Source organism: Bubalus bubalis, chromosome 7, assembly GCF_019923935.1.
Source record: "Bubalus bubalis isolate 160015118507 breed Murrah chromosome 7, NDDB_SH_1, whole genome shotgun sequence".
Classification (NCBI taxonomy): Eukaryota; Metazoa; Chordata; class Mammalia; order Artiodactyla; family Bovidae; genus Bubalus; species Bubalus bubalis.
The window spans coordinates 47607028-47629785 of record NC_059163.1 but is presented as its reverse complement, the minus strand read 5'-3'; the positions used below and the strand labels follow the sequence as shown (position 1 = coordinate 47629785).

Sequence of the window (22758 nt, the reverse complement as noted above, 5' to 3'; positions counted from 1 at the left end):
AAGCAGAATGGGAGAGAAGAGGAGAATAAATAAATGATGGGATAGGAGCTAGTGGCTAGGAAAGTGAAGTCAGTAAAGCCTTGATCTGTCAATAAAAGTGATTGCAGTCATAATGCACCCAAATGCTTGAGGATTCTAATGTGGTCTTCTGGCGAATTGGAATTTATTATTACTATTGTTATTGTTTTGCATGTGTGTATATGTATATATGTGAATGTGTTTTCAGTTCAGTTCAGTTCAGCCACTCAGTCGTGTCCGACTCTTTGCCACCCCATGAACTGCAGCATGCCAGGCCTCCCTGTCCATCACCAACTCCCGGAGTTTACCCAAACTCATGTCCATCGAGTCGGTGATGCCATCCAGCCATCTCATCCTCTGTCATCCCCTTCTCCTCCTGCCCCCAATCCTTCCCAGCATCAGGGTCTTTTCCAATGAGTCAACTCTTCGAGTCGGGTAGCCAAAGTACTGGAGTTTCAGCTTCAACATCAGTCCTTCCAATGAACACCCAGGAGTGATCTCCTTTAGGATGGAGTACTTTATACCAAATTATGTATGTCAACGCAGATCAGGGCTTCTGAGATTTTCAAAATTTTATCTTGATCAAAGTTGTTTGCAAATTATTTTTCATAATCTTCTTTAAAAATTCAAACCTTGTAAGATCCTGACTATACTTTGGATATTTAGGTTCTTGTATTTGTTCTTTTTTTAAATAGCAACATCAAAACTTGATCTGGAAATGGAATCTCCTAAGACTGTATATAAGGCAGGCGAATCGATTGTGGTCACCTGCACCGTCTTTAACAATGAGGTGGTTGACTTTCAGTGGACTTACCCTGGACAAATGGTAGGTACCCTCAAGGCCCCTGGTGGCAGGGAGTGGATCACAGTAGGGCTTCAAAGACCTATCGCTCATGGGGCAAGACACTGACCTCTTGACCTTAGCTTTCCATCTCTGATACACACTCTGACAAGAGGACATTGTGGTTCTTAGAGCAGTGGGAGAGTCTGAGATGATGATAGCTGAACCAGGTCCTTCAGAATGCATAGAGATTTCACACTGAGTGCTCTTTTTTCATCAGATAGGCAGGTTATATGGCTACAAGATAATGACCAAAAAATTAGCAAAGCAAAACACAAATGAATTTTAAAAGTTTCTGATTGCTGAAAGTCATGAATTCTCCTTTTCTTGCCTCCCATGCCTTTGAATTTTAAGGCATTGGGTAACGTTATTTGCCTGCTTCCCTGCCTGGTGGACGCCCATGATACTCTGTTTCTTGCCTGCCTGGTCTTGCCTTTGTTTTAATATGAGCCAGAGTCGGACACGACTGAAGCGACTTAGCAGCAGCAGCAGCAGCAGGTCTTAATCTTTTAGTTGTGGCATGCAAACTGTTATTTGAAGCATGTGGTATCTAGCTGGGCCCCCTGCATTGGGAGCACAGAGTCTTAGCCACTGGACCACCAGGGAAACTCCTTTATAAAAAAATTCATTTGTTTGTTATTTTGACTGTACCTCGCAGCTGCACTAGGGATCAAACCCAGGCCCCTGGCAGTAGAAGCACAGATTCCTAACCACTGGACTGCCTGGGAATTCCCTGCCTGGTTTTTCTATGCATAACTTTCCTTCAGTGAACTGGCATAACTTGAATCATTCAGTAAAGATTTAGTGATGTTTGCTGAATCCCAAGCACTCTGGTGGAAGCTGGCCCATCCACAGAAAGAAGAAGAAGGGAGGAGTGGAGATGGGGAAGGGGAGCCACTGTGTCATCTCTGGTCCCTGGGAATTTACACATAGGGTCTCATTCATTCTTTTTTTATATTATTGATGTATATTTAATTTACAAAGTTGTGTTAGTTTCAGGTGTACAGCAAAGTAATTCAGTTATACAAATATATATAAAATATATATATTCTTTTTCAGATTCTTTTTATTATAGATTATCACAAAATATTGAGTATAGTTCCCTGTGCTATATAGTAGGTCCTTGTTGTTTTCCTATTTTATATGTATTGGTGTGTGTATGTTAAGTCCAGTTCTCATTCATTCTAACCTATCATGGTAAGTGTGTATGAACTGTGTGTAAAAGGCTGTGATGGTCCCACGCAGAAACCATTTAACAGTGTTTAATGCAGTGCTCTTATGGAGAGCAAAAACCATCTATGTATAAGTAAATAAATAAATATATATATACACACACAAGCACACACATATAAACATATGTGTATATATATATATGGTCTTTCCCCCTTCACTCCTAGTTTGCAAATTTCTGCTCCTTGCTCTTTTTTTGGCATCTGATAGTATCTCTCCTTTTTTCCATTTCTCTCCCCCATGCATGTGGGATCTAGTTCCCTGACCAAGGATTGAACCCAGGCCCCTGCATTGGATGCATGGAGTCTTAGCCACTGGACCACCTGGGAAGTCCCTTTAGAGCAGCTTTAAATTCATAGCAAAACTGAGTAAAAAGTACAAAGATTTCCTGCATTACCCCTTGGGCTCAACACAGGAGCAGCCTCCCCCATCTATATCCCCACAGGGCGGTACACTTGTTACAATCCAGGAAGCCACATTGGTGTATCATTATCACTGAGTCCATAACTTACGCAGGGGTTCCCTCTTAGGAAGCATCTTATTAGAGTCAGTTTTCCTCCCCTTCTGCTGTAGAAAGGCAAAGGCATCACGAGGCTGGAGGAAACCAAGTTCCCATCCATCAAGTTGGTGTACACTCTGAGGGTTCCCGAGGCCACGGTGAAAGACAGTGGAGATTACGAATGTGCTGCCCACCAGGCCACCAAGGAGGTCAAAAAGATGAGGAACGTCACCATTTCTGTTCACGGTACACTCTGCTTCCTAAAATGCCCGTCGGCTATGCTGCTCGGGATCCACCATGAGGTGATCATTGTTTAATGGAAACTCTTCCCTATACAGAGAAAGGATTTATTGAAATCAAACCCAACTTTAACCTGTTGGAAGCTGTCAACCTGCATGAAGTCAAGCATTTTGTGGTGGACGTGCAGGCCTATCCCCCTCCAAAGATAACCTGGCTAAAGGACAACCTGACTCTGATTGAGAATCTCACGGAGATCACCACTGACATAGAAAAGATTCAGGAAATAAGGTAAAGAAACACCCTTCTCAGGTTTGCCTTTTCTTTGTATTGTATATTCTTAGATAGACTGAGGTTTGTGTGTGTCTTATGACCCCAAACAAGAGTCAGTATAGAAAATTTAGCAATCAGAAGTAGAAGACACTGGAAATCAGGTGCATTTCATGATAATGTTGCAATGCAATAATAGTATGTTGGTAAGTATGTAACAATGAAATTAGAAGAAAGAACTGAAAAATCTCTGCTCCCAATGAAAAACAGGTTCCTGGATTCAGAAAGGGGTGGAGGAAAGAAAGTAAAATTGGACCCACTTGGGTTTCATATATATTCCTTGATATCCATCACCCATATTGCAAGTAGACATGTATGGTGATTCCAGTTCCAGGGCAGTTATCACATAAGCCTACATGAAACACAACATCATTGGCTTAATTTGAAACACATTTGCCCCAGTGAGACTTTCATGGGAAATAAGAGCAGGGTCTGAGTAAATTCGGTCAGGAGAGAACGTACAATGGATAGTTTGGATCCTTGCTCTCTGAGGAGCTGTAGACTGTTGTCATCTCTTAACTAGTGGTGGAGTTGTGTGTAAGTCACCATTCAGCCTCAGTTTCCTCATCTATAATGTAGGGTTAAGAATACCTTATGTCCTTCAAGATGAGGAACTGGATGATATTTTGAGGTCTCTTGCAGCTTTAAGCCCTGATTAGAATCCAAGAGCAGAAGATCCCTCTTGAAGGGCCCAGCTAATCCAGCCCTGCATCTTTGTCAGAAACCTTTCAAAGGAGACAAAATCCTCTATTTCAAGCCTTCAGGAAACAGGAGAAGATAGAACCTCTGCCATTAGTTCACTTAATTTCAGGATTTGCTTTCCTTCTTTCTGAACTGAATTCCATGTGTAACTGAGAAGCCACATCTGGGAAAATGGAATGTGACTACCTCTGTGGAACAGTGATAGAGATGGAAGTGGGATACTGAATCTGGAAGGCTTTCTAAGACACAAAATGTAGGAACACAGAGAAGTGGACAGGGTCTAACTTTCTACTAGGCTGTGAGGCCAGAGAGAAATAGGGTGATCCCAGCGCAGCCAACACTTGAGACACCCAGGGTTGTCTGCAAGCTACCATCAGTAGCGATGGTGGTTGTCCGCGGAGCAGTCCAGGAGAGCTGTCTCTTAAGGTGTTTTTTGATTTCCTCCAGCACATCTTCTTCTGGTCCCCATGACAGGCCAGGGAATGTAAGGATGCACACGGTGGAGGGGGGTCTGGTTTCCCTAAGACTCGTGGATTCACAGCTTCCTTGGCTGGACACGTGCAAAAAGTGAATGATGGCAGACTGTCTGGTCACTGGCAGCCAGGGGTGCTTAGGGGGCTCTAAAGAAATCCATTCCAGAGGTGTTCAGTTTGGTGCGGCAGAGGGAAGGCCAGCCCAGTGTGCTCATCACATCTCCCCGCATCAGGTGTCTTGGCTAGAAGACTTGACGTTTACCGGCTATTTTGGAGCCTCTGAAATGCTTTCATATAGATGATTTCATGTAATTAATTCTCAAAATGACACTATGCCTGGCATACAGTTATCCCATGGTGTACCCATAAGGGACCTGAGGCTTGGAGAGTTTCAGCAATGCCCCAGGTCTCTCCTTCCATGACCAGCACTCTTCCTCTCACTCCACTTGCTCTTCCACACTGTTGTAAAGGACAGTCAGATGGGCAATTACTTTATTGATGCACACACACACACACACACACACACGATGAAATGTCATTTATTATACGTGTAAGCAGTCTTGGAGAAACTTCCCTTTAATGAGGTATGAAAGCATATGTTTCTCTCTTCTTTTTTTTTTAAGATGCATGTTGCACTTTAAAAACATTCACACCTAAAGACAGTGCATTGTAAGAAGCCTCACTGCTCTTCTGTCCTCGTATGCATTGGTACCCCCTCCTCCCTACCCACAAGGAATACTTTTATTAGTTTTGTTAGGAAGGTTTCTTATGAAACCTTCCAGAGTTTTTTAAGCAAATACAAGCAAGCAGGAGTTTTATACCCCAGTGACCTCTCTGTATTAATACAGAGACAGTGTCTTTATTATTTCTTCCAAGGTTGTTCCAGTATTTGGCTAAATCACTCATATGATGGATGTTAACAGGAATCAAGTATTTATTTTTATTTTGTATTGGAGTATAGTGTTGGCAAGTATTTTTTTCTTAAATATAAAAATCCAGGATTCAAATAAAAGGAAAGCTGGTAAAATTTGTTTTTTCCCATTTAGAAGTCAGGCCTTAGCAGAGCTGACTGCTCTTGTAGCCGCATAGCCATTGCTCATCTCTGGTCTTCTGTTTAAGAATAAAATGTCTACAACTCAGACCTTCAGTGCATAAACAGTATAAGGGAAATCCCAGGAAGGTGATCATATGGACAAGATATTTTTTAACAACATTTGAATTGAAAATGGTAATTGATTAATGATTGGCATTTATTGGGCTACTCCTTGCTGAAACACAGTCCTTTTCTTTTAAGTTATCGAAGCAAATTAAAGCTGATTCGAGCAAAGGAAGAAGACAGCGGCCATTATACTATTGTAGTTCAAAATGAAGATGATGTGAAGAGCTATACTTTTGAACTCTTGACTCAAGGTTTGTAAGAGCCAGATAAAGATAACTCCAGCTCAGTGGGTGGGTGACTGAGAGTCTCCCGAGGAGAGCCTAGCCCTGTCCCCACAGGTCATGGAGGGAAAAGCAATCCTTTCAGGGAGAAGCAGGGGGTGTGGGTGTCAGGTGTAGCTCTGTTGGACTTATGAATTTACATAATTCTGGAAAGTTCCAGGCTAGTCTGGAACTGTCTGACTTGGAATTCCTAGGCTTCAGTCGCTTCCGTACCACCTATTTCTCAATTAGGTACCTCCAGTTCTGCAAAGGGTGAAATGATATGTTTTGGCCCAGCTGACATTAGGTTGTTCCAGAGTGTTTTGGCTTTTTGTGCCTAGCTTTCTTTATAGACCTCTGTCGAAGCCCCTCCCAGAACAGAGTGCCCAAGTCTGTTTATATTCCAGTTAAGCACCTATTCACTGAGTACCTACCATGGGCCATGTTAGGCTCTTTTGACCCTCAGAGTCAATCTGTGATACAAGTATTAGCATATTTCTAACATTTGATCACTGGTTACAAAAAAGAGTCTTTAAAATGCAATACTGTTGCACTTTGGTAAATGCTGCTTTAGGCCCTACCATTTAGATGAATCTATAGGCTGATTCCCAAGCTATAATTCTAAGAGCCTCTTTGTCTTTCAAGTCAAATCAACACAGGGGCTTTTTGCTTTCTTTACACCAGATTTAAAACACCACAGGGCACAAATGCCTTAAGCATGCTCTTAACCAGTTGGATCTGTGCAAACTGGAGTGTTATTATGCACATGACTGGTCTCAGCTCCCTGCTGGGTGGTTGGTTGATTTATAGGTTCAAATGTTATGTGGACAAGTTTTGAACTCATATTCCACTTGGTAGTTCCCCAAAGTTCTGGTATGCCAACCATCCAGTTCTGATTTCTTTTCACTTCCTGCAGTTCCGTCCTCCATACTGGACTTGGTTGACGACCACCATGGCTCTAATGGGGGCCAGACTGTGAGATGCACAGCCGAAGGGACCCCTCTTCCTGATATCGAGTGGATGGTTTGCAAGGATATTAAGAAGTATGGAAAACATTCCTTTCTCTTTTGTGGTCAGGATGTTTCTCCCTTAGCACAAAGACCCTCAGATGCATTTTATTTCTTTGGCTGGCTCTGTTTTTGGAATATGTGATTCTTATTTGGCCTAGGTCTCATAAACTACAAGATAGGGTTCTAAACATGGACCTTGTGTGTGTGTGTGCATGTGTAGGTATGTGCGTGTGCTTTTGTGTTCGTGAATAGCTGTAAGAAGAAGGTCTATAGCCTTCAGCATATTCTCAAAGGGTCTGCAATCTGAAAAGAGCATGAATTTAAAGACCTGCTCTAAGAGGCTCTTTCCTACCCTGGCTCACATTTTCATCTCACATTTTGTCTTTGATGAACTTTATTTGGTGGCTAGACTGGAGTGTGAACATGCATGAAGGTACTGCCCAGGGGGCTTCTCTCTACCTGCTGTGTGGTGGGAGGTAACTCTCCAGATCCTCCTTCACTGCTCATTCCTTGACCTTCTCCGTGGGTGTCTCCAGAGTGCAGTGTTCTTGCACTTCTTCCCGGGGTGCCTGCTGTGCTCTGAAGCCCCTGAGCTTTTCTTGGAAGCTGAGACTCCTCCCACTGGCACCCGAGACCAAAAGGCACTGGACTTGGATCTAGACTGGGGCTGGATTCTAGGTCCAGTCCTAGTTACACCTGAGGGGGTCCCACAGCGTGGGTGGAGAAAAGGGAGGGGACCAGGCCTTTTTTGGAGGGGTGGGACGTTGGGATACTTAAAACATTCTTGAAGTCCAGTTTGCTCAGGCTTGTGATGGGTAGTTCTGTTGAACTTGTTTATCTCCGCCTTGCCTTCATAAACAGTTAACTTAAACAATTTTTTAAATTTATTTGGCTGTTCTGGGTCATGTGCATGCGGCATTAGTTGGGGCATGTAGGATCTAGTTCCCTAACCAGGGATCAAACCCAGGCCTCTTGCATTGGGAACTCAGAGTCTTAGCCACTGGACCCACAGGCAGGTCCCAACAGTTAACTTTTAATTACCCACATGTAGTTTATTCTCTCTAGGAGAACAAGTTTTAAGGCTAATTTGCATCTAAAATATCAATCTGTAGCCTTGCAAATGCAGACAGGGTCAGCACTGCTTGCCGTCTCAAATGATTCTCACTGCTCCACCCCCATGACTTCCCACAATGGGCTCTATATCTATGCCTTTTACTCTCTCCAGATGTAACAATGAAACTTCATGGACAGTTTTGGCCAACAACGTTTCAAACATCATCACAGGGGTTCACCCCCGAGACAGGAGCACAGTGGAAGGCCAGGTGACGTTTGCCAAAGTGGAGGAGACCATTGCAGTCCGGTGTCTGGCCAAGAACCTCCTCGGGGTGGAAAGCCGAGAGCTGAAGCTGGTGGCTCCCAGTGAGTAGCTCGTGGGTCGGGACAACTAAGTCTTCACCTGAGCCCTTCCTCCCTTCGATGGGACTTTGAATCCCAGATGGGATCCTATAGGACTGAAGGTCCAGATGCTTTTAAAGGGTCTTCTCTGGGCATCCGTGTAGGAGCCTTGTCTTTTAGTTTCAGATCTCAAACTGCATCTTTCTGAGGCCCCTTGGTATTTTGTTTGTCTATAAGCATATGGCTACCTAGTCTCTTTGGTCTGACGTGGTGATGGAGGATGGGGAAGGGGGATCTTCTGCCTTGTTGGTCCTTGTAACAGTTGAGACAGGTTGACTTCTTAAAAAAGAGAAAAATTAGTGAAGCCAAAAGCAATATAAGTATACAGTAACCTTTCAAAATACACTGCACTTAAGTTTCTGAACTAACGGCCTCGCTCAGCCTCATTTATCAGTCTTTATATTCCAGTTCATACCTTTGCAGAAAGGATTGTGTTCTCAGCCAAATTTTGTCCCTTGCCCGTCCAAGGGAAGAGTTGGAGTAGTTTCATGCATGTAGATAATTGAGAGGTGATCTTGTCCATTCCCCAAATGAGCCAGGCAGCCCTTATGCTTCTCCACCAGTAGAGAGAGATTTCCAGCCCAGAAATGGCCACCCTGCCTTCCTGCCCTCCTGCGAATTTGTGCGAATTCTCCACCATGCCCCATCTCTTGTCCTCTAGCTCTGCGCTCTGAGCTCACTGTGGCGGCTGCCGTCCTGGTGTTGTTGGTGATTGTGATCATCTCACTCATTGTCCTGGTCGTCATTTGGAAACAGGTAGATATTTTTTAAAGAACTAAAAATCCTTACTGATAAGAACAAGAAGAGCAACCTAGCTCAGTGCTTGGCACAGAGAAGGAGCTCAGTAACTAGATGATGAGGGGATGTTGCTGAATCCTTCCGTGTCAGTCACTTTGCTTCTGTGGTTAAGCTTTGGTATCTTTGGACGTTGATAATTTACCAGTTACCTGTCCTCATCATTTATAGAAACCAAGGTATGAAATCCGTTGGAGGGTCATTGAATCAATCAGCCCTGATGGACATGAATACATTTATGTGGACCCCATGCAGCTGCCTTATGACTCGAGATGGGAGTTTCCAAGAGATGGACTCGTGCTTGGTAAGCTCCTGCCCTGCTGGGTGATCTCCCAGGACTCCTTTTGCTTTGTCCACAACTTTACTCTTTAAAGGAGGAAGAAAGGATCTGAACCTGTGCTTAGTAAGAGTGAGACGTTAGAAATTGGCTTTTTTTGAAATATTTTTCTGCCTTTGAAAGTGAGTCAATCGGATCACTGCAATGATTTTTTTTTTTTAAACCTCCTTCCATAGCAAATTACGCAAATTAAAGGTTAAGAAAATTTTACAAAGGAAGAAGCGACTATAGGGAGACACCCATCAGGGTGGCTTTGTTTTGGAAATGATACCCATTGGAAACGAGATGAATTTCTGTGATGAAAAAGGAGCAGATGAAAAATGAATGAAGACAATCCAAAAATATGTTTTGACGCAGTACCTTCTGAGGATGTAGTAGATACTTCTTTAAAAATAGAATGTAAAAATATGTTTTTACATTTTAATGCAAAACATGAAAAACTTTTCAAATATTTCAGTCTTGGGTTGAGACCAAGTACAGGAAACTTTAGTCAAGAGATTTTTTTTTTTTTAATTACATTCTAAATGAATGAAAACAGGACAAAGACAAATGAAGGTGAGAGCTAGAGGTTGTGCCATCATGAATATTCTAACAGTAGGTACTTTGGAGGACGCCGAAGGCATTTTTAAATTATCTACTTGTCTAATTCCAGAAAGCAGCCAAATTAGGTCTTCCTAGAAAGTTACTTAAACTGAGATCAAACAAGACACCCTAGCCTCTCTCATTCAAATACCTATGTCTGAGAACTAAGCTTGCTTTATTATATTTTCTCCCTTGGTTTACAAAAGGTGAGGAGCTTAGGGAAGTTAAAAAGTAATAAAATAAGGAGAAAAAGGAGCAGCATTCATTGCTAAGAGGTGTTCCTGTGTCTCTCTGCTTCTGTGTACTGTCGAGCTGCTGGGGAAGTGGTACCTTTGCAGGAATAAGTTCCAGTCAAGCAGACGTGCAGTCAGCGGCACTATGGGCTCTCAGTGCCCGTTAGGAGCCAAGGCTTCCCCTGGTTTGACGGAAACGTCTGTTTTAGACTGCAGACTCTTTAAGAGTGGGCAACACACGGGAAGAAATACTTAGGGAGTTTGGGATGGACATGTGCACACTGATATTTTAAAATGGATAACCAACAAGCACCTACTGTAGAGCACAGGGAACTCTGCTCAATGTTATGTGGCAGCCTGGATGGGAGGAGAGTTTGGGGGAAAACGGATACATGTATAGGTATGCCTGAGTCAGTCCCTTCTCTCTTCTCCTGAAACCTTCACAACATTGTTAATTGGCTGTACCCCAATACAAAATAAAAAGTTAAAAAAAAAATAGTGGGCACAAGAGCCTCCATTTCCTTTTGTATCTCCCAACACGTGGCAAAGTGTTGTGCTCCTGGGCATGTTTAGCCTTCTCTCTTCCTGGTCTTCCTAACAGACAGACAACAAGAGGGCCAGCCTGAAGTTTGCTTCATTACTGCTTGGAATCAATAATGTCCTGAATAGGGAAGTATTTCCAGTGGAGAATGGTTCGATCCCTGGGTCGGGAAGATCCCCTGGAGAAGGAAATGGCAACCCACTCCAGTACCCTAGCCTGGAAAATCCCATGGACGGAGGAGCCTGGTAGGCTGTAGTCCATGGGGCTGCAAAGGGTCGGACAAGACTGAGCAACTTCACATTCACTTTCACTTCCAGTGGAGAAAGGCTTTTTGATGCAAAAGGTGCCCCTGTTTACATGGGGAAAACAGAAGGGTAGAGAGCCAGGAGGTTTGGGCCAGAGCCACAGAGAACACGTGCCATAGAGCCCAGGCTTTGGCTCAGCTCTCCAGCCGGTAAATGAGTGCTCACACTAGGGAGGGCTGCACCTCCTTTCTTCCCGTCTGTGTTTTCCCTTTCCTTTGCAAATGTTATGTGACAAAAGCAATTATACTAATTTCCTTCCCTGTGGGCTCAATTCTGGTTTTGACATGATGACTTGGAGGAGTTATTATGCTTTCTCCATATGGGAAAAACACCACCCAGCTGTGCACCCATGATCGCTGGCCATGGTATATGAATTGGATGAGATGCCTGATTCTGTGTGTGTTGATGGTTCTGGTTGCCCACAGGTCGGATCCTGGGGTCTGGTGCATTTGGGAAAGTGGTTGAAGGAACTGCCTATGGATTAAGTCGGTCTCAACCTGTCATGAAAGTAGCAGTGAAGATGCTAAAACGTAAGTGCCCCTTTTCTGGAGATTTCTTGAACATGGAGATATTAAACTCAAAAATCACACAGCCAGTAAATGTCAAATTTAGGACTAGATCTTAGTTCTAACTCTAGGTTTTTTGTGTATTTAGACTCTTGTCAGTGAGGTTTATTTAAAGCATTCTTGTCACTTATATGTTGGAAAATCAAGAGTCATTTTTAGTAGCTTCTTTTTACCCTGCAGACTTGGGATAAGTTATTAGTGTGTAGACTGAGTTACTAGCCATTTCCCCTTGAGACTTGGTAAATAAAATGATACCTAGTTGTAGGGTTAGCCATGCTTTTGGCTTTTTCTGGGAAATAAATAGTTCAGTTGAATTGATGTATGATTTATTTCTTCAACAGCCACAGCCAGATCCAGTGAAAAACAAGCTCTCATGTCTGAACTGAAGATAATGACCCACCTGGGGCCGCATTTAAACATCGTGAACTTGCTGGGTGCCTGCACCAAGTCAGGTAGGCTCCCTCACCTGAGAGTGAGGATTTTCCTAGAACACCTACCATTGCAAAGACTGTCCAAGCTTTTTAATCCCCCACGCTGTACCTCCAGACACGCCAGCAAATGTCAGTCTGTTGAATGGGGTTGTGGACTGAGTTCCACTGAGGGAAGCTCCCTGTTCTTGAGCAGTGTCTTTTACCACTGTAGATACAGTAGGTTCATGGCTTCTCTGTTCTTCATGCTCATTTCCAACTGGTTTTGGACCCCACAGGCCCCATTTACATCATCACTGAGTACTGCTTCTATGGGGATTTGGTCAACTATTTGCATAAGAATAGGGACAGCTTCCTGAGCCACCATCCAGAGAAGCCAAAGAAAGAGCTGGACATTTTTGGATTGAACCCGGCTGACGAAAGCACAAGAAGGTAGGTGCAGAGACAGGCGCTGCTGTGAATCACTGTCTTATACGTGTGCATGTGCGTGCTCGGTTGCTTCAGTTATGTCCAACTCTTGTGGACCCCAGGGACTGTAGTCTTCCAGGCTCCTCTGTTCATGGGATTTTCCAGGCAAAGATACTGGAGTGGGTTGCCATGTCCTCCTCCAGGGAGGAAATGTCTTATGAGCCTCACCAATAGAGACAACCCGTGTCCTGATGGAGGTCATTGTCTACAGATTCAGGGCCAGGAGGTAGCAAGACTTGAAGTCAACCGCCCTGCTCCATCACCCCGTGACATGGTGCTGAGAGATACACCATGTCTGTAGGTGTTTTAGACAGGATATCATGTTGGGGAAAGCTTTGCTGATAGGTTTGAATGAGAGGAAGAGTCGAAATCATCCTGGGAGCCAGTTGCTATTTATGTGTGGTCCACTTCAGACTTCCAGATGTATCTCTGGCCAGGGAAGCCTCGGTGCTCTTATCTTTTGAGAAACTATCTGAGGATTTACAAGTTTCAGACACTGGTCTTGCTGAACCTGAGCATATCAGTCAGGCCAATGAAGTGACGATTGCCACTATAGATATCTAAAGTGACTGAAAAGATCGCTGTAGATATGACGTTCTGCAAGATCAGAATGTATGTGAATTCACTTCATATTAAATTACTCAATGGATACCAAATTGGTGTTAAATTTATTGGGTAGAAGGAATCGTCTGTTCAAGCCACTTGGTCACGTGGTGAAGCTTTTTGGCCTGTGACTGAAAAACAGAATAAAGAGAGTTGAGCTGAGATGGTTTGTGTGTGTGATCCTTGATTAACACTCATCTACCCGACTACACCACCCCCGAGAAGGATGCAGGTGGTTGTGCTTTTGTTTCCCCTGCCACCCCTGTGCCCACCACTTCCTCACACATGGGGGGTACCTGGTCCTCGTCTACTGAGTTACGGGTGATCGCTCCAGAGGGACACCCTGGATAAGGTTTCTTTTTCTGTTTTTACAGTTATGTTATCTTATCTTTTGAAAACAATGGTGACTACATGGACATGAAGCAAGCTGACACAACACAATATGTCCCCATGCTGGAGAGAAAAGAGGTTTCTAAATACTCGGACATCCAGAGAGCGCTGTATGATCGCCCAGCCTCGTATAAGAAGAAATCCATGTTAGGTAAAGGTGTCTTTGCTTGTGCTTGGGGTGTTGAGATCTCCCAGTGGTTTAATATGATACTTAGAATACTCAGAAGGTGGTGAGCAGGCCTGGTAAGCTGGACTGTCAGGCCACATGTCCCTAACTGCAGATCTGCACAACTGGGTCTGTGACATGTTTTTGCAGGTCTGGCCTGTAATTTTTTTTAACTAAAACTCATACTAGTTAACTCTTTTTATTTATTTATTTATCTGTGTTTGGCTGTGCTGGGTCTTCATTGCTGTGTGTGGGCTTTCTCTAGTTGTGGCGACTGAGGGCTACTCTGCCGCGGTATGCAGGTTTCTCGTTGTGGTGGCTTCTCTTGTTACGGAGTACAGTCTCTAGATGCGCAGGGTTCTGTAGTTGGGCACATGGGCTTAGTTGCTCCGAGGCATGTGGAATTTTCCCAGACCTATGTCCTCTGCATTTGCAGGCAGATTCTTAATCGCTGTAACACCAGGGAAGTCCTGGCTTGTGAGTTGAAAAAAGGAAAATAATAAAGACAGAACTAATATAATGAATTTATCAGATTTTAAGTGTAATTTTATCTTATTAATTTTATTTTATCTGACTTTATTGAGATATTGAGATATGATTGACATACAGGGCTATATACATTTAAGGTGTACAGTATAATGATTCGACTTACAAACATCGTGAATGATTACCATGATAAATTTAGTGAACATCCATTTTCTCACATAGATACAAGATAAAAGAAAAAGAAAAATTTTTTCCCTTGCAATGAGACCTTTTAGGTTTAGCCTCTTAAATTTCATATATAAAATGTAGCAGTATTAATTATATTAATAATGTTGTACATTGCATCCCTGAATTGTACATTTTAAAATGTAATCATTTTAAAGAATTATTTATTCTGACATAATAGTATTCATTTTTTGGTTTAACATACCTTTTTTGCTTTAAATGAAGGTATGGTGGTAATTATTTTTTCTCAGTGCCCTTACTTGGTAACATTAAAATCTGGCAATCTTTTATTGATTCCTAATATTATTTTAAAAAATTCAATTATATAAATCTCTGATATCTGTGTTTAATTGCCCTAGCTGTTAGCTTAGCTAATGTCCAATTTGTGATAGAAACTGAAAAGTGGACAGTTTGAGGTTATTTTATCTGACAAGGGTGTTCGGTGTTTCTACTCAATGTTGTTTGAAGGAAGATCCGTTTGTTTTCAAAGCAGATGAGCATGTGGCAGGGTTGATTGATTTATAAACTCCAGGGAGCCTAGCTGATGCCCATACCAGATGGACCACCCCACATCTGGTGGGGGGTGGCCTCTGCAGGGTTCTAGTCTAATCACAGGCTTGGAGCTGGGAGGAGGCTTCGGGAGAGATCTGACCATGCTTTGTCGCATAATTTTGTATTCCTGGGTCTGAGACCTCCCCTAGGTCCCGCCTGAAAGGTGTTATGCTGCCATGGAAATTGTTTTGAAAATCACTGATGTACTCTGGATGCTTTCAGGGTTCTTGAATGAAAGGTACAATCATTAAAAAAAAAAAAAAAGAATGTGCTTGTTTTGCAAAGCGTAGTACATAATAATATTTTCCACTGCTGCAGCTCCAAGTTCCATTCACCTCTCAGTGCCAACTGGGTAAACTTCCAAGCCCTTTTAAAAGGTTGGCCAACGAGACTTGTCGGAACCAACACTTCCGTTCCCCTCCTGTATTGTTAAAAATAGTTTCCATTGCTTCCCAGGCTGGACCTGGCTCCAGATGTCAGGAGAACCTGATTCATGCTCAGCCTGGGCCCAGTTGGCAGGCAGACCATTGCTTTCTGGCTGGAAAAATGTGAATGGCTGCAGCTACTCTGTACTTGCCTGAGCTTTTTGAAAAAGTGCTGAGAGCTGCTGGCCTAGATTGCCTCCTTCCTCGAAAACCCTGGGACCCTTCCAGGCGGGACCAACTGGGGAAAGTGGGCAAGTTACAGAGAAAGGAACTACACGCAAAGTCTTTGGCACTGAGCTTCAAGATTGCTACTCTAGCCTGATTGGTGGCTAATTTCATTCATAAAGTAAGCCAAGTACTATGAAGGTGGCTTTAAAAAGAAAAAAAAAAAGCAATTCCTAGAAGCTGCTTTTTCATAGAGGCTTCATGTACATTCATCATAGAAGATGTGTGGGTGTGGTTGTGGATATGGGTGGGTGTGGGTATGTGTTTTAAAGGCGGCTGAGGTGATTTGCTAAAGGAAAATTTGGGAGCCAAACAAGAACAAAAATATGTGTGAGAACCTATTAGACTAGTCATTATGGAGATATATATTTAAACCAAGTGTATGTATTTATGGATATATTTCTTTTTATTTATTTTTTAAATTAAAAAAATTATTTATCTATGGCTGCACTGGCTTTCTCAACTTGCAGCGAGTGGGGCTACTCTTCTTCGTGGTGCTCGGGCTTCTCATTGCGGTGGCTTCTCTCTTGTTGTGGAGCATGGGCTGTAGAGCACATGGGCTTCAGTAGTTGTGGATCTAGGGCTCTAGAGCAAGAACTCAGTAGTTGTGGCTCACGGGCTTAGTTGTTCCATGGCACATGGAATCTTTCTGGACCAGAGATGGAACCTGTGTCTCCTGCATTGGCAGGTGGATTCTTTACCACGGAGCCACCAGGGAAGTCCGTATTTCTTTTTAAAGAGGACATTTCTGCATAGTGTATACTCATCTGTGAGGTCTAGACACTACGAGAACATGATCGTAGGTATGTTCACTGGACAAGCCTCTGCAGCCTAATGAGTGGCCCAGCCTTGAGAGAGTGTCAAGGTGGCTGATGTTTCATGCTGTCCACTAGCGCCAACACATTTAATTTTTTTCCTGCAGACTCAGAAGTCAAAAACCTCCTTTCAGATGATAACTCAGAAGGCCTGACTTTGTTGGATTTGTTGAGCTTTACCTATCAAGTTGCCCGAGGAATGGAGTTTTTGGCTTCAAAAAATGTAAGTGTGTTTAGACAACAGAGACCTCTTTAGACCCAGGCCTTGCTCTGGGTGAGGTGAGCGTGGAAGGAGAGTTGTGGAGGAGCCAGTTGCCACATTGCTTCTCGATACCCCTTCCCGGAAGGTGAGTGGGCCCTCCGGCAGGATCAGGTGTCCACTTTTCTCCAGAGCTTTCTCCCTCTTGGGAGGCACTGAGTTGAAAGCCTGGGCGGGGTGAGCTCTGTGGGCCAGGACAGCCTTCCTGAGGTGTCCGGGCACCTCCAAGTGTCCTTGTTAAGTGGTGAGTCTTGCAGGGGGCGTGCTATCCAGTAGCAGGTGGATTGACCGCCATCCTGTCTTCCCTTTCTGGGCAGTGTGTCCATCGGGACCTGGCGGCTCGCAACGTCCTCCTGGCGCAAGGGAAAATCGTGAAGATCTGTGACTTTGGCCTGGCCAGAGACATCATGCATGATTCGAACTACGTGTCCAAAGGCAGTGTACGTGCTCCTACCTCATTTGGCATGCTTGCCCTCCCTTACTTGAATCTCTGAAAGCAGATGTTGCTTCTAGCCATTCACAGCCTGGACTTTTAACATGGAGTCCATGACATTCATGAATGGGGTCCAGGGGTCAGTAGGCAAACCACAAGCTCTGCAGACAGACTGCCTGGGTGTGAGCACCGGCTCAGCATCTACTAGTGTAGGGACTCAGGGCAAGTGACTTGGCTGTTCTGTACCTTGGTTTCCCTAACTGTATTGGGGGAGTGTTGTCAGTACCTATCTTCTGAGTTGCCGTGGAGCATTAGATCAGTGGATTTGTGTAAAATGCTGAGGACAGTGCCTGGCACTTACAAAGCAGCAAAGTGTTAGCTATTAATATGTAAATTGTGCATTCATTTCCAAGGAGCGCACCCTTGGAGATTATCAAATTTTCAGATGGTGTCTGTGACCCTGAAATGTTAAAGCCATTTGAGTTAATACATCTTAGAGGCACAATTTCCTTAAAGATAGTCATTCTGTTCTACATTTGAACCTTCTTCCCGTTGTTTCTTATAATTCAAAAATGTAAATGGCTCTCAGTTCACTGGGTCTGTTCTTAATATTGTTCCTACGAACACCTGAAAATAGAGGACAGGTCCACTTAAGGGTCATACCTTTGGGATAAAAATTCAGCATTAAATATCCTTGGATGTTACTCCTTGGAAGGGCATAAGAGACAAGAGGGAGCACCCATCATTCATAAGATATGTATATAGAGCACCCAGTGCTCTAGAAGGTGCCAGGCACTATTCTAGGGCTGGGAGTACAGATGCTCATGCAGAGTGAAGTTCCTGGTACAAGTTATTATTAGCTCCAAGAGAAGCCCTTTCTATTTTTGCTGCTGTAGATTATTGCTGCACATACTGGGTTTAATGTCCTTCCCCTTCCCTGCAGACCTTTCTCCCCGTGAAGTGGATGGCTCCTGAGAGCATCTTTGACAACCTCTACACCACGCTGAGTGACGTCTGGTCCTATGGCATCCTGCTCTGGGAGATCTTTTCCCTTGGTACGGGCCTAATAGCTCCACTTGTTTGGGTTGTTCTGGAACAACACTGGAAGGGAGATGCTGTGTTTTTCAAGCTTTGGGATGTAAATAATGTTAAAATACCTGGTGTTAGTCAAGTGAATGTAGCTGATTAACACGTTGTGCACTTAGATGGCTAGTGTGTGTCCAAGCGGTCTGAGAAGGGGTCCTGGGGGGCTGAGCCCTTGCTCCTGGCCTTTGCCTCCCTCTTTCCTTTGGGTTACATCAGAGGAACTTTCTCCTACTGGAGATGCACCTGATGACATCCACTCAGCAGTCGCTTCTTCACCTTGGACTTTGGGTTAAGTGGGTTCACCAGGGGAGAGTCCCCCTCCCTGACTCCCATCACTCATGGTGATGGATATGCAGAAAAGTAGTGCAGTGAGGGAAAGGGGATGGGGACTCCCTTCCTGGTCATCATTCTGGAGGGGAGAAACCTCCCAGTCAGTCAGGCACCAGGTACTGAACAACACAGGTGTCCCGTGCTACCAGTTAAGGGCCTTATAAGGGGATGACTGATGACCCTGACCTTGGACAGTTCAGCTGGGGAGATAAAACTTACGCATTTAGTGATAATCTATGTGGTCCTGATTTTAAGTTGAAATAGAAGCTCAGGGAAAAGAGAAAGGAGTCCTGGAGTAGTTTTAGAAGGAGATTAAACTTGACTTGGGCTTGGCCGGTAAAGTGTGAAATGTTTCATGAACCCACTATTGTCCTGATGTGATAGTAAAGGACTTTTCCTGCTTGTTGCCTTTTTCTATTTTGGTTCATCCCTCCATGGATGTCACTGTGGATCATCCCAGTGTGTGGCTTAACTGAGAGTCTCATATTCTGTTAAAAGCAGAGAATTAGCTAGACGTCCCAAGACTTCTGCCTTAATTATTTGGACATTTCTGATGAAAATGACTTTTTTGGCCTTAGTGATTCAGAATTTCTCTGGATTTTCTATTTTGCTTTATATTCATAGACCCAGTACTCAGAAACATTGAAGAACACTTCGGTGCTTTTTCTAGATGTGTAGAATTTTTGCTAGGGTTCTGGATTTGATCAACCTAGAAGTCTTGGTTAAATTTTTTTTTAATGATTTATAGGTTACATTTAATTTAGAAATAGGATTATAAATGAAATACATAAGCAATAACTTAAAGAGTTGTTAAATGAATCCATGAATATATGAATGCTTGTCTCTCATCACAGCAAAGTTGAAAGTAGGCATTCTCTTTCAGTTCCTGCTAACTTTTAAAAACATTTTGCATAGAATTCCTTTGAGTAATAGCAGTTCATTTTGGCTCCACTAGATAGACCTGAATTGCTTACAACATTTCCATAAAGTAGCTCAACCTTGTAGTTTGTTTTGAAGGGTGGACTATTAAGTCGTGTGATGCAAGCAAGGCTTTGGTGTGTCCCTCTATGTCTGTTTGGACTTTCCCTTTTGGTTAAATTTAAGATTTGGGCAGGGCTGTGAAATCAAGCAGATGGTAACACTTGATTTCCTTGAAAGAACCCATACTTCAAAGTGGGGAACCGATACTTCAAAGTGGGGATCCCCAAACGTTTTCTAAAGGTGCTGTATCACCCCAGGTGCTTCAACAGTGTACCACATACTTGTCAACCCTGCTTGTCTTCTTCTTGGCCTCTCAGGTGGCACACCCTACCCTGGCATGATGGTGGATTCTACATTCTACAATAAGATCAAGAGTGGATACCGGATGGCCAAGCCTGACCATGCCACCAGTGAAGTGTGAGCCTTTCCCCATCCTGTGGGCCTCTGTTCATGCCCGATGGGTCTGTGGGGGTGGGGGTGCCCTGATCATCCCCTCCGTGCCCACTCTGAGTCCTGTGCTTCCCCAGCTATGAGATCATGGTGAAGTGCTGGAACAGTGAGCCGGAGAAGAGACCCTCCTTTTACCACCTGAGTGAAATTGTGGAGAATCTGCTGCCTGGACAATATAAAAAGGTTTGTCTGGGCCTCTTAAGATGGGTGGGTGGCAAGGGATGGGCATGGGGAGGAGACAACAGCTGGTTATGTGAGCGAGCAGTATTGTTTTAATGGAACACTTTCAATGGAGGAAAAAGATTGTGTGATCCAGTGGCTGTGGCTTCATGCAGTGCTCCCCAGGCCCTTGGTAGCAGTGATGAATGAAAACCCTCCCCTTCCTGCACGGCTCCCATTCATCCTAAATGTGCAACACCTGTAAGCACTTTATTCTCCAGATGTTTTAGTATCTGAAGCTACTGTGCAGTTAGAAGTCTCAGGGCATCCACAGCCATTAAATCGCTAATTTGAATGCACTTAAATCCATGCAAAACTGGCTTTTGCCAGCTGACTGGAAGCAACAACCTCAGCTGTTATCTGTGGTTCCAGCTGGTTTTTTGTGGAATAGGAAGCATTGTTCAAAGGAACAAATGTAATTTCATGGAACCAAGCAGGATATGGTAATAAATGAAGCAACTTTCTGCTGAGATGCTGAGAAGGAAACCCAGGCACAATTTCTTAGATTCAGATTAGTTGCCATGTACTCCTGCCTGGAAAATCCCATGGATGGAGGGGCCTGGTGGGCTACAGTCCGTGGGGTCGCTAGGAGTCGGACACGACTGAGCAACTTCACTTTCACTTTTCACTTTCATGCATTGGAGAAGGAAATGGCAACCCATTCCAGTGTTCTTGCCTGGAGAATCCCAGGGACGGGGGAGCCTGGTGGGCTGCCGTCTATGGGGTCACACAGAGTCGGACACGACTAAAGTGACTTAGCAGTAGCTGTAGACTTTCCATACTTACTGCTTCTCTTCCTTCTTCTCAAGGAAGAGCCATGTTAGCTAAACTGGAAGTTAATACTTTTGTTTATTGATTATCTCACTGCCCATTACAATTGCCATAAGTGAGGCAGCAGGAACGCAGAAGGAAGGAAGGAGATTAACCATAGGAAAGTCAAAGACACTCTGGTTGGTGAAGATGCATTGATGCGAACAGACTGGAGCTCTTGTTTATGGAGCCTTTTTAGATCAATGGTCCCTAAGTTTTTAATTATTTTTCTTCAGTGTATAGGGATCAAGAAAGTTTCAGGTATGTTGCTCCCAGGGGAAGCCCTAGTCAACTCTTATGGGAACCCATCAAAGCCCCAGAGAGACTATCTGATGGGGACCAGAAGGCTCGATGCTAATTCCAGAGAAGGGAATGTGTATGGGGACACAGTAGTAGCTCCTGACTTGCAGAATGGGTTCTTGGTATCTCAAGACCTACCAGCAGAAGATATCTGCCAGTGGTGGCCCTTTCTTCATGTTCCACATCTCGGGGACAGTTGACATCTGATTCTCCTTCAGTAGTCCAAACCCCACATCTGTGAGGTTGTTTGGAAACACAGACAGTTAAACAATAGTAAGTTCTGAGCGTCTGCATTCTTTTTTGCAGTTCTGTCAATAACCCTTGAGTAACTGTGAAATCAATGTTTGCAGAGTTATGAAAAAATCCACCTGGACTTTCTGAAGAGTGACCATCCCGCTGTGGCACGCATGCGCGTGGACTCCGACAACGCCTATATTGGCGTCACCTACAAAAATGAAGAAGACAAGCTGAAGGACTGGGAGGGTGGCCTTGACGAGCAGAGGCTGAGTGCAGATAGCGGCTACATCATCCCTCTGCCCGATATTGACCCTGTTCCTGAGGAGGAAGACCTGGGCAAGAGGAACAGACACAGGTAGGAGCTCCCAATGCCAGCTTCCGCCGACACCCAAAGGGAAGGAGCCATTGCCCCCATGAAGCCCTCCCAATGGTCTGGTCAGTCTGTTTTGGGGGAGCCAGTGGCAGAACCCCCATTCACAGGGGTCTGTGAATTTTGAAAATGCTTCCCAGATGATTTTTGAAAAATTTTTTGTTCTTTTAAATTTACTCAAGTGTAGTTGACTTACAATATTTATTAGTGTCAGGTGTACAGCATAGTGATTCAATATTTTTATAGATTACATGCTATATGAAGTTATTATAAATATTGACTGTATTCCCTGTGCTGTACATTGTATCCCTGTGACTTATTTATTTTATAACTGGTAGTTTGTACCTCCTAATCCTATTCACCTACTTTGCCCCTCCCTCCACCCCTCTCTCCTCTGGTAACCCCCAGTTTGTTCTCTGTATGTGTGAGTCTATTTCTGTTTCATTTGTTCTGTTTTTTAGATTCTGTGTACAAGTGAAAATATATGGTATTTGTCTCTATCTGATTTATTTCACTAAGCAAAATACCTTCCAGGTCTATCTGTTTTGCTGCATATGGGAAGATTTCACTCTTATGGTTGAGTCGTGTTTCATTGTGTGTATATATATGTACTGTATCTTCTTTATCCGTTCATCTGTTGATGGGCATTTAGCTTACTTTCATATCATGACTATCATAAATAATGTTCTTAGGAACATTGAGGTGCATGTCTTTTTGAATTAGTGTTTTCATTTTCTTTGGATAAATACCCAGAAGTGGAATTGCTGGACTATATGATAGTTTTGGGGGGCTTCCCTGGTGGCGCTAGTGGTAAAGAATCCATCTGCCAGTGCAGGAGACCTAAGAGACATGCGTTTGATCCCTGGGTCAGGAAGATCCCCTGAAGGAGGGCATGGCAACCCACTCCAGTATTCTTGCCTGGAGAAT

At 43.8% G+C, this 22758-nt stretch overlaps 1 protein-coding gene across 3 annotated transcripts in view; it reads left to right on the top strand.

Annotated features, from left to right (window-relative positions):
* PDGFRA (platelet derived growth factor receptor alpha) overlaps window positions 1–22758 on the top strand; it is a 47546-nt gene that overhangs the window by 16133 nt on the left and 8655 nt on the right. For all 3 annotated transcript variants that reach the window (XM_006058308.4, XM_006058310.4, XM_006058309.4), the window contains exons 5-22: window positions 714–844; window positions 2663–2834; window positions 2927–3116; window positions 5625–5740; window positions 6666–6792; window positions 7985–8178; window positions 8876–8970; window positions 9181–9313; window positions 11433–11537; window positions 11915–12025; window positions 12280–12433; window positions 13447–13613; window positions 16464–16579; window positions 16933–17055; window positions 17992–18103; window positions 19763–19862; window positions 19973–20078; window positions 21575–21816. In XM_006058308.4, coding sequence (XP_006058370.1) covers window positions 714–844; window positions 2663–2834; window positions 2927–3116; window positions 5625–5740; window positions 6666–6792; window positions 7985–8178; window positions 8876–8970; window positions 9181–9313; window positions 11433–11537; window positions 11915–12025; window positions 12280–12433; window positions 13447–13613; window positions 16464–16579; window positions 16933–17055; window positions 17992–18103; window positions 19763–19862; window positions 19973–20078; window positions 21575–21816 — 2494 coding nt within the window. The remainder of the gene's footprint in view (window positions 1–713; window positions 845–2662; window positions 2835–2926; window positions 3117–5624; window positions 5741–6665; window positions 6793–7984; window positions 8179–8875; window positions 8971–9180; window positions 9314–11432; window positions 11538–11914; window positions 12026–12279; window positions 12434–13446; window positions 13614–16463; window positions 16580–16932; window positions 17056–17991; window positions 18104–19762; window positions 19863–19972; window positions 20079–21574; window positions 21817–22758) is intronic.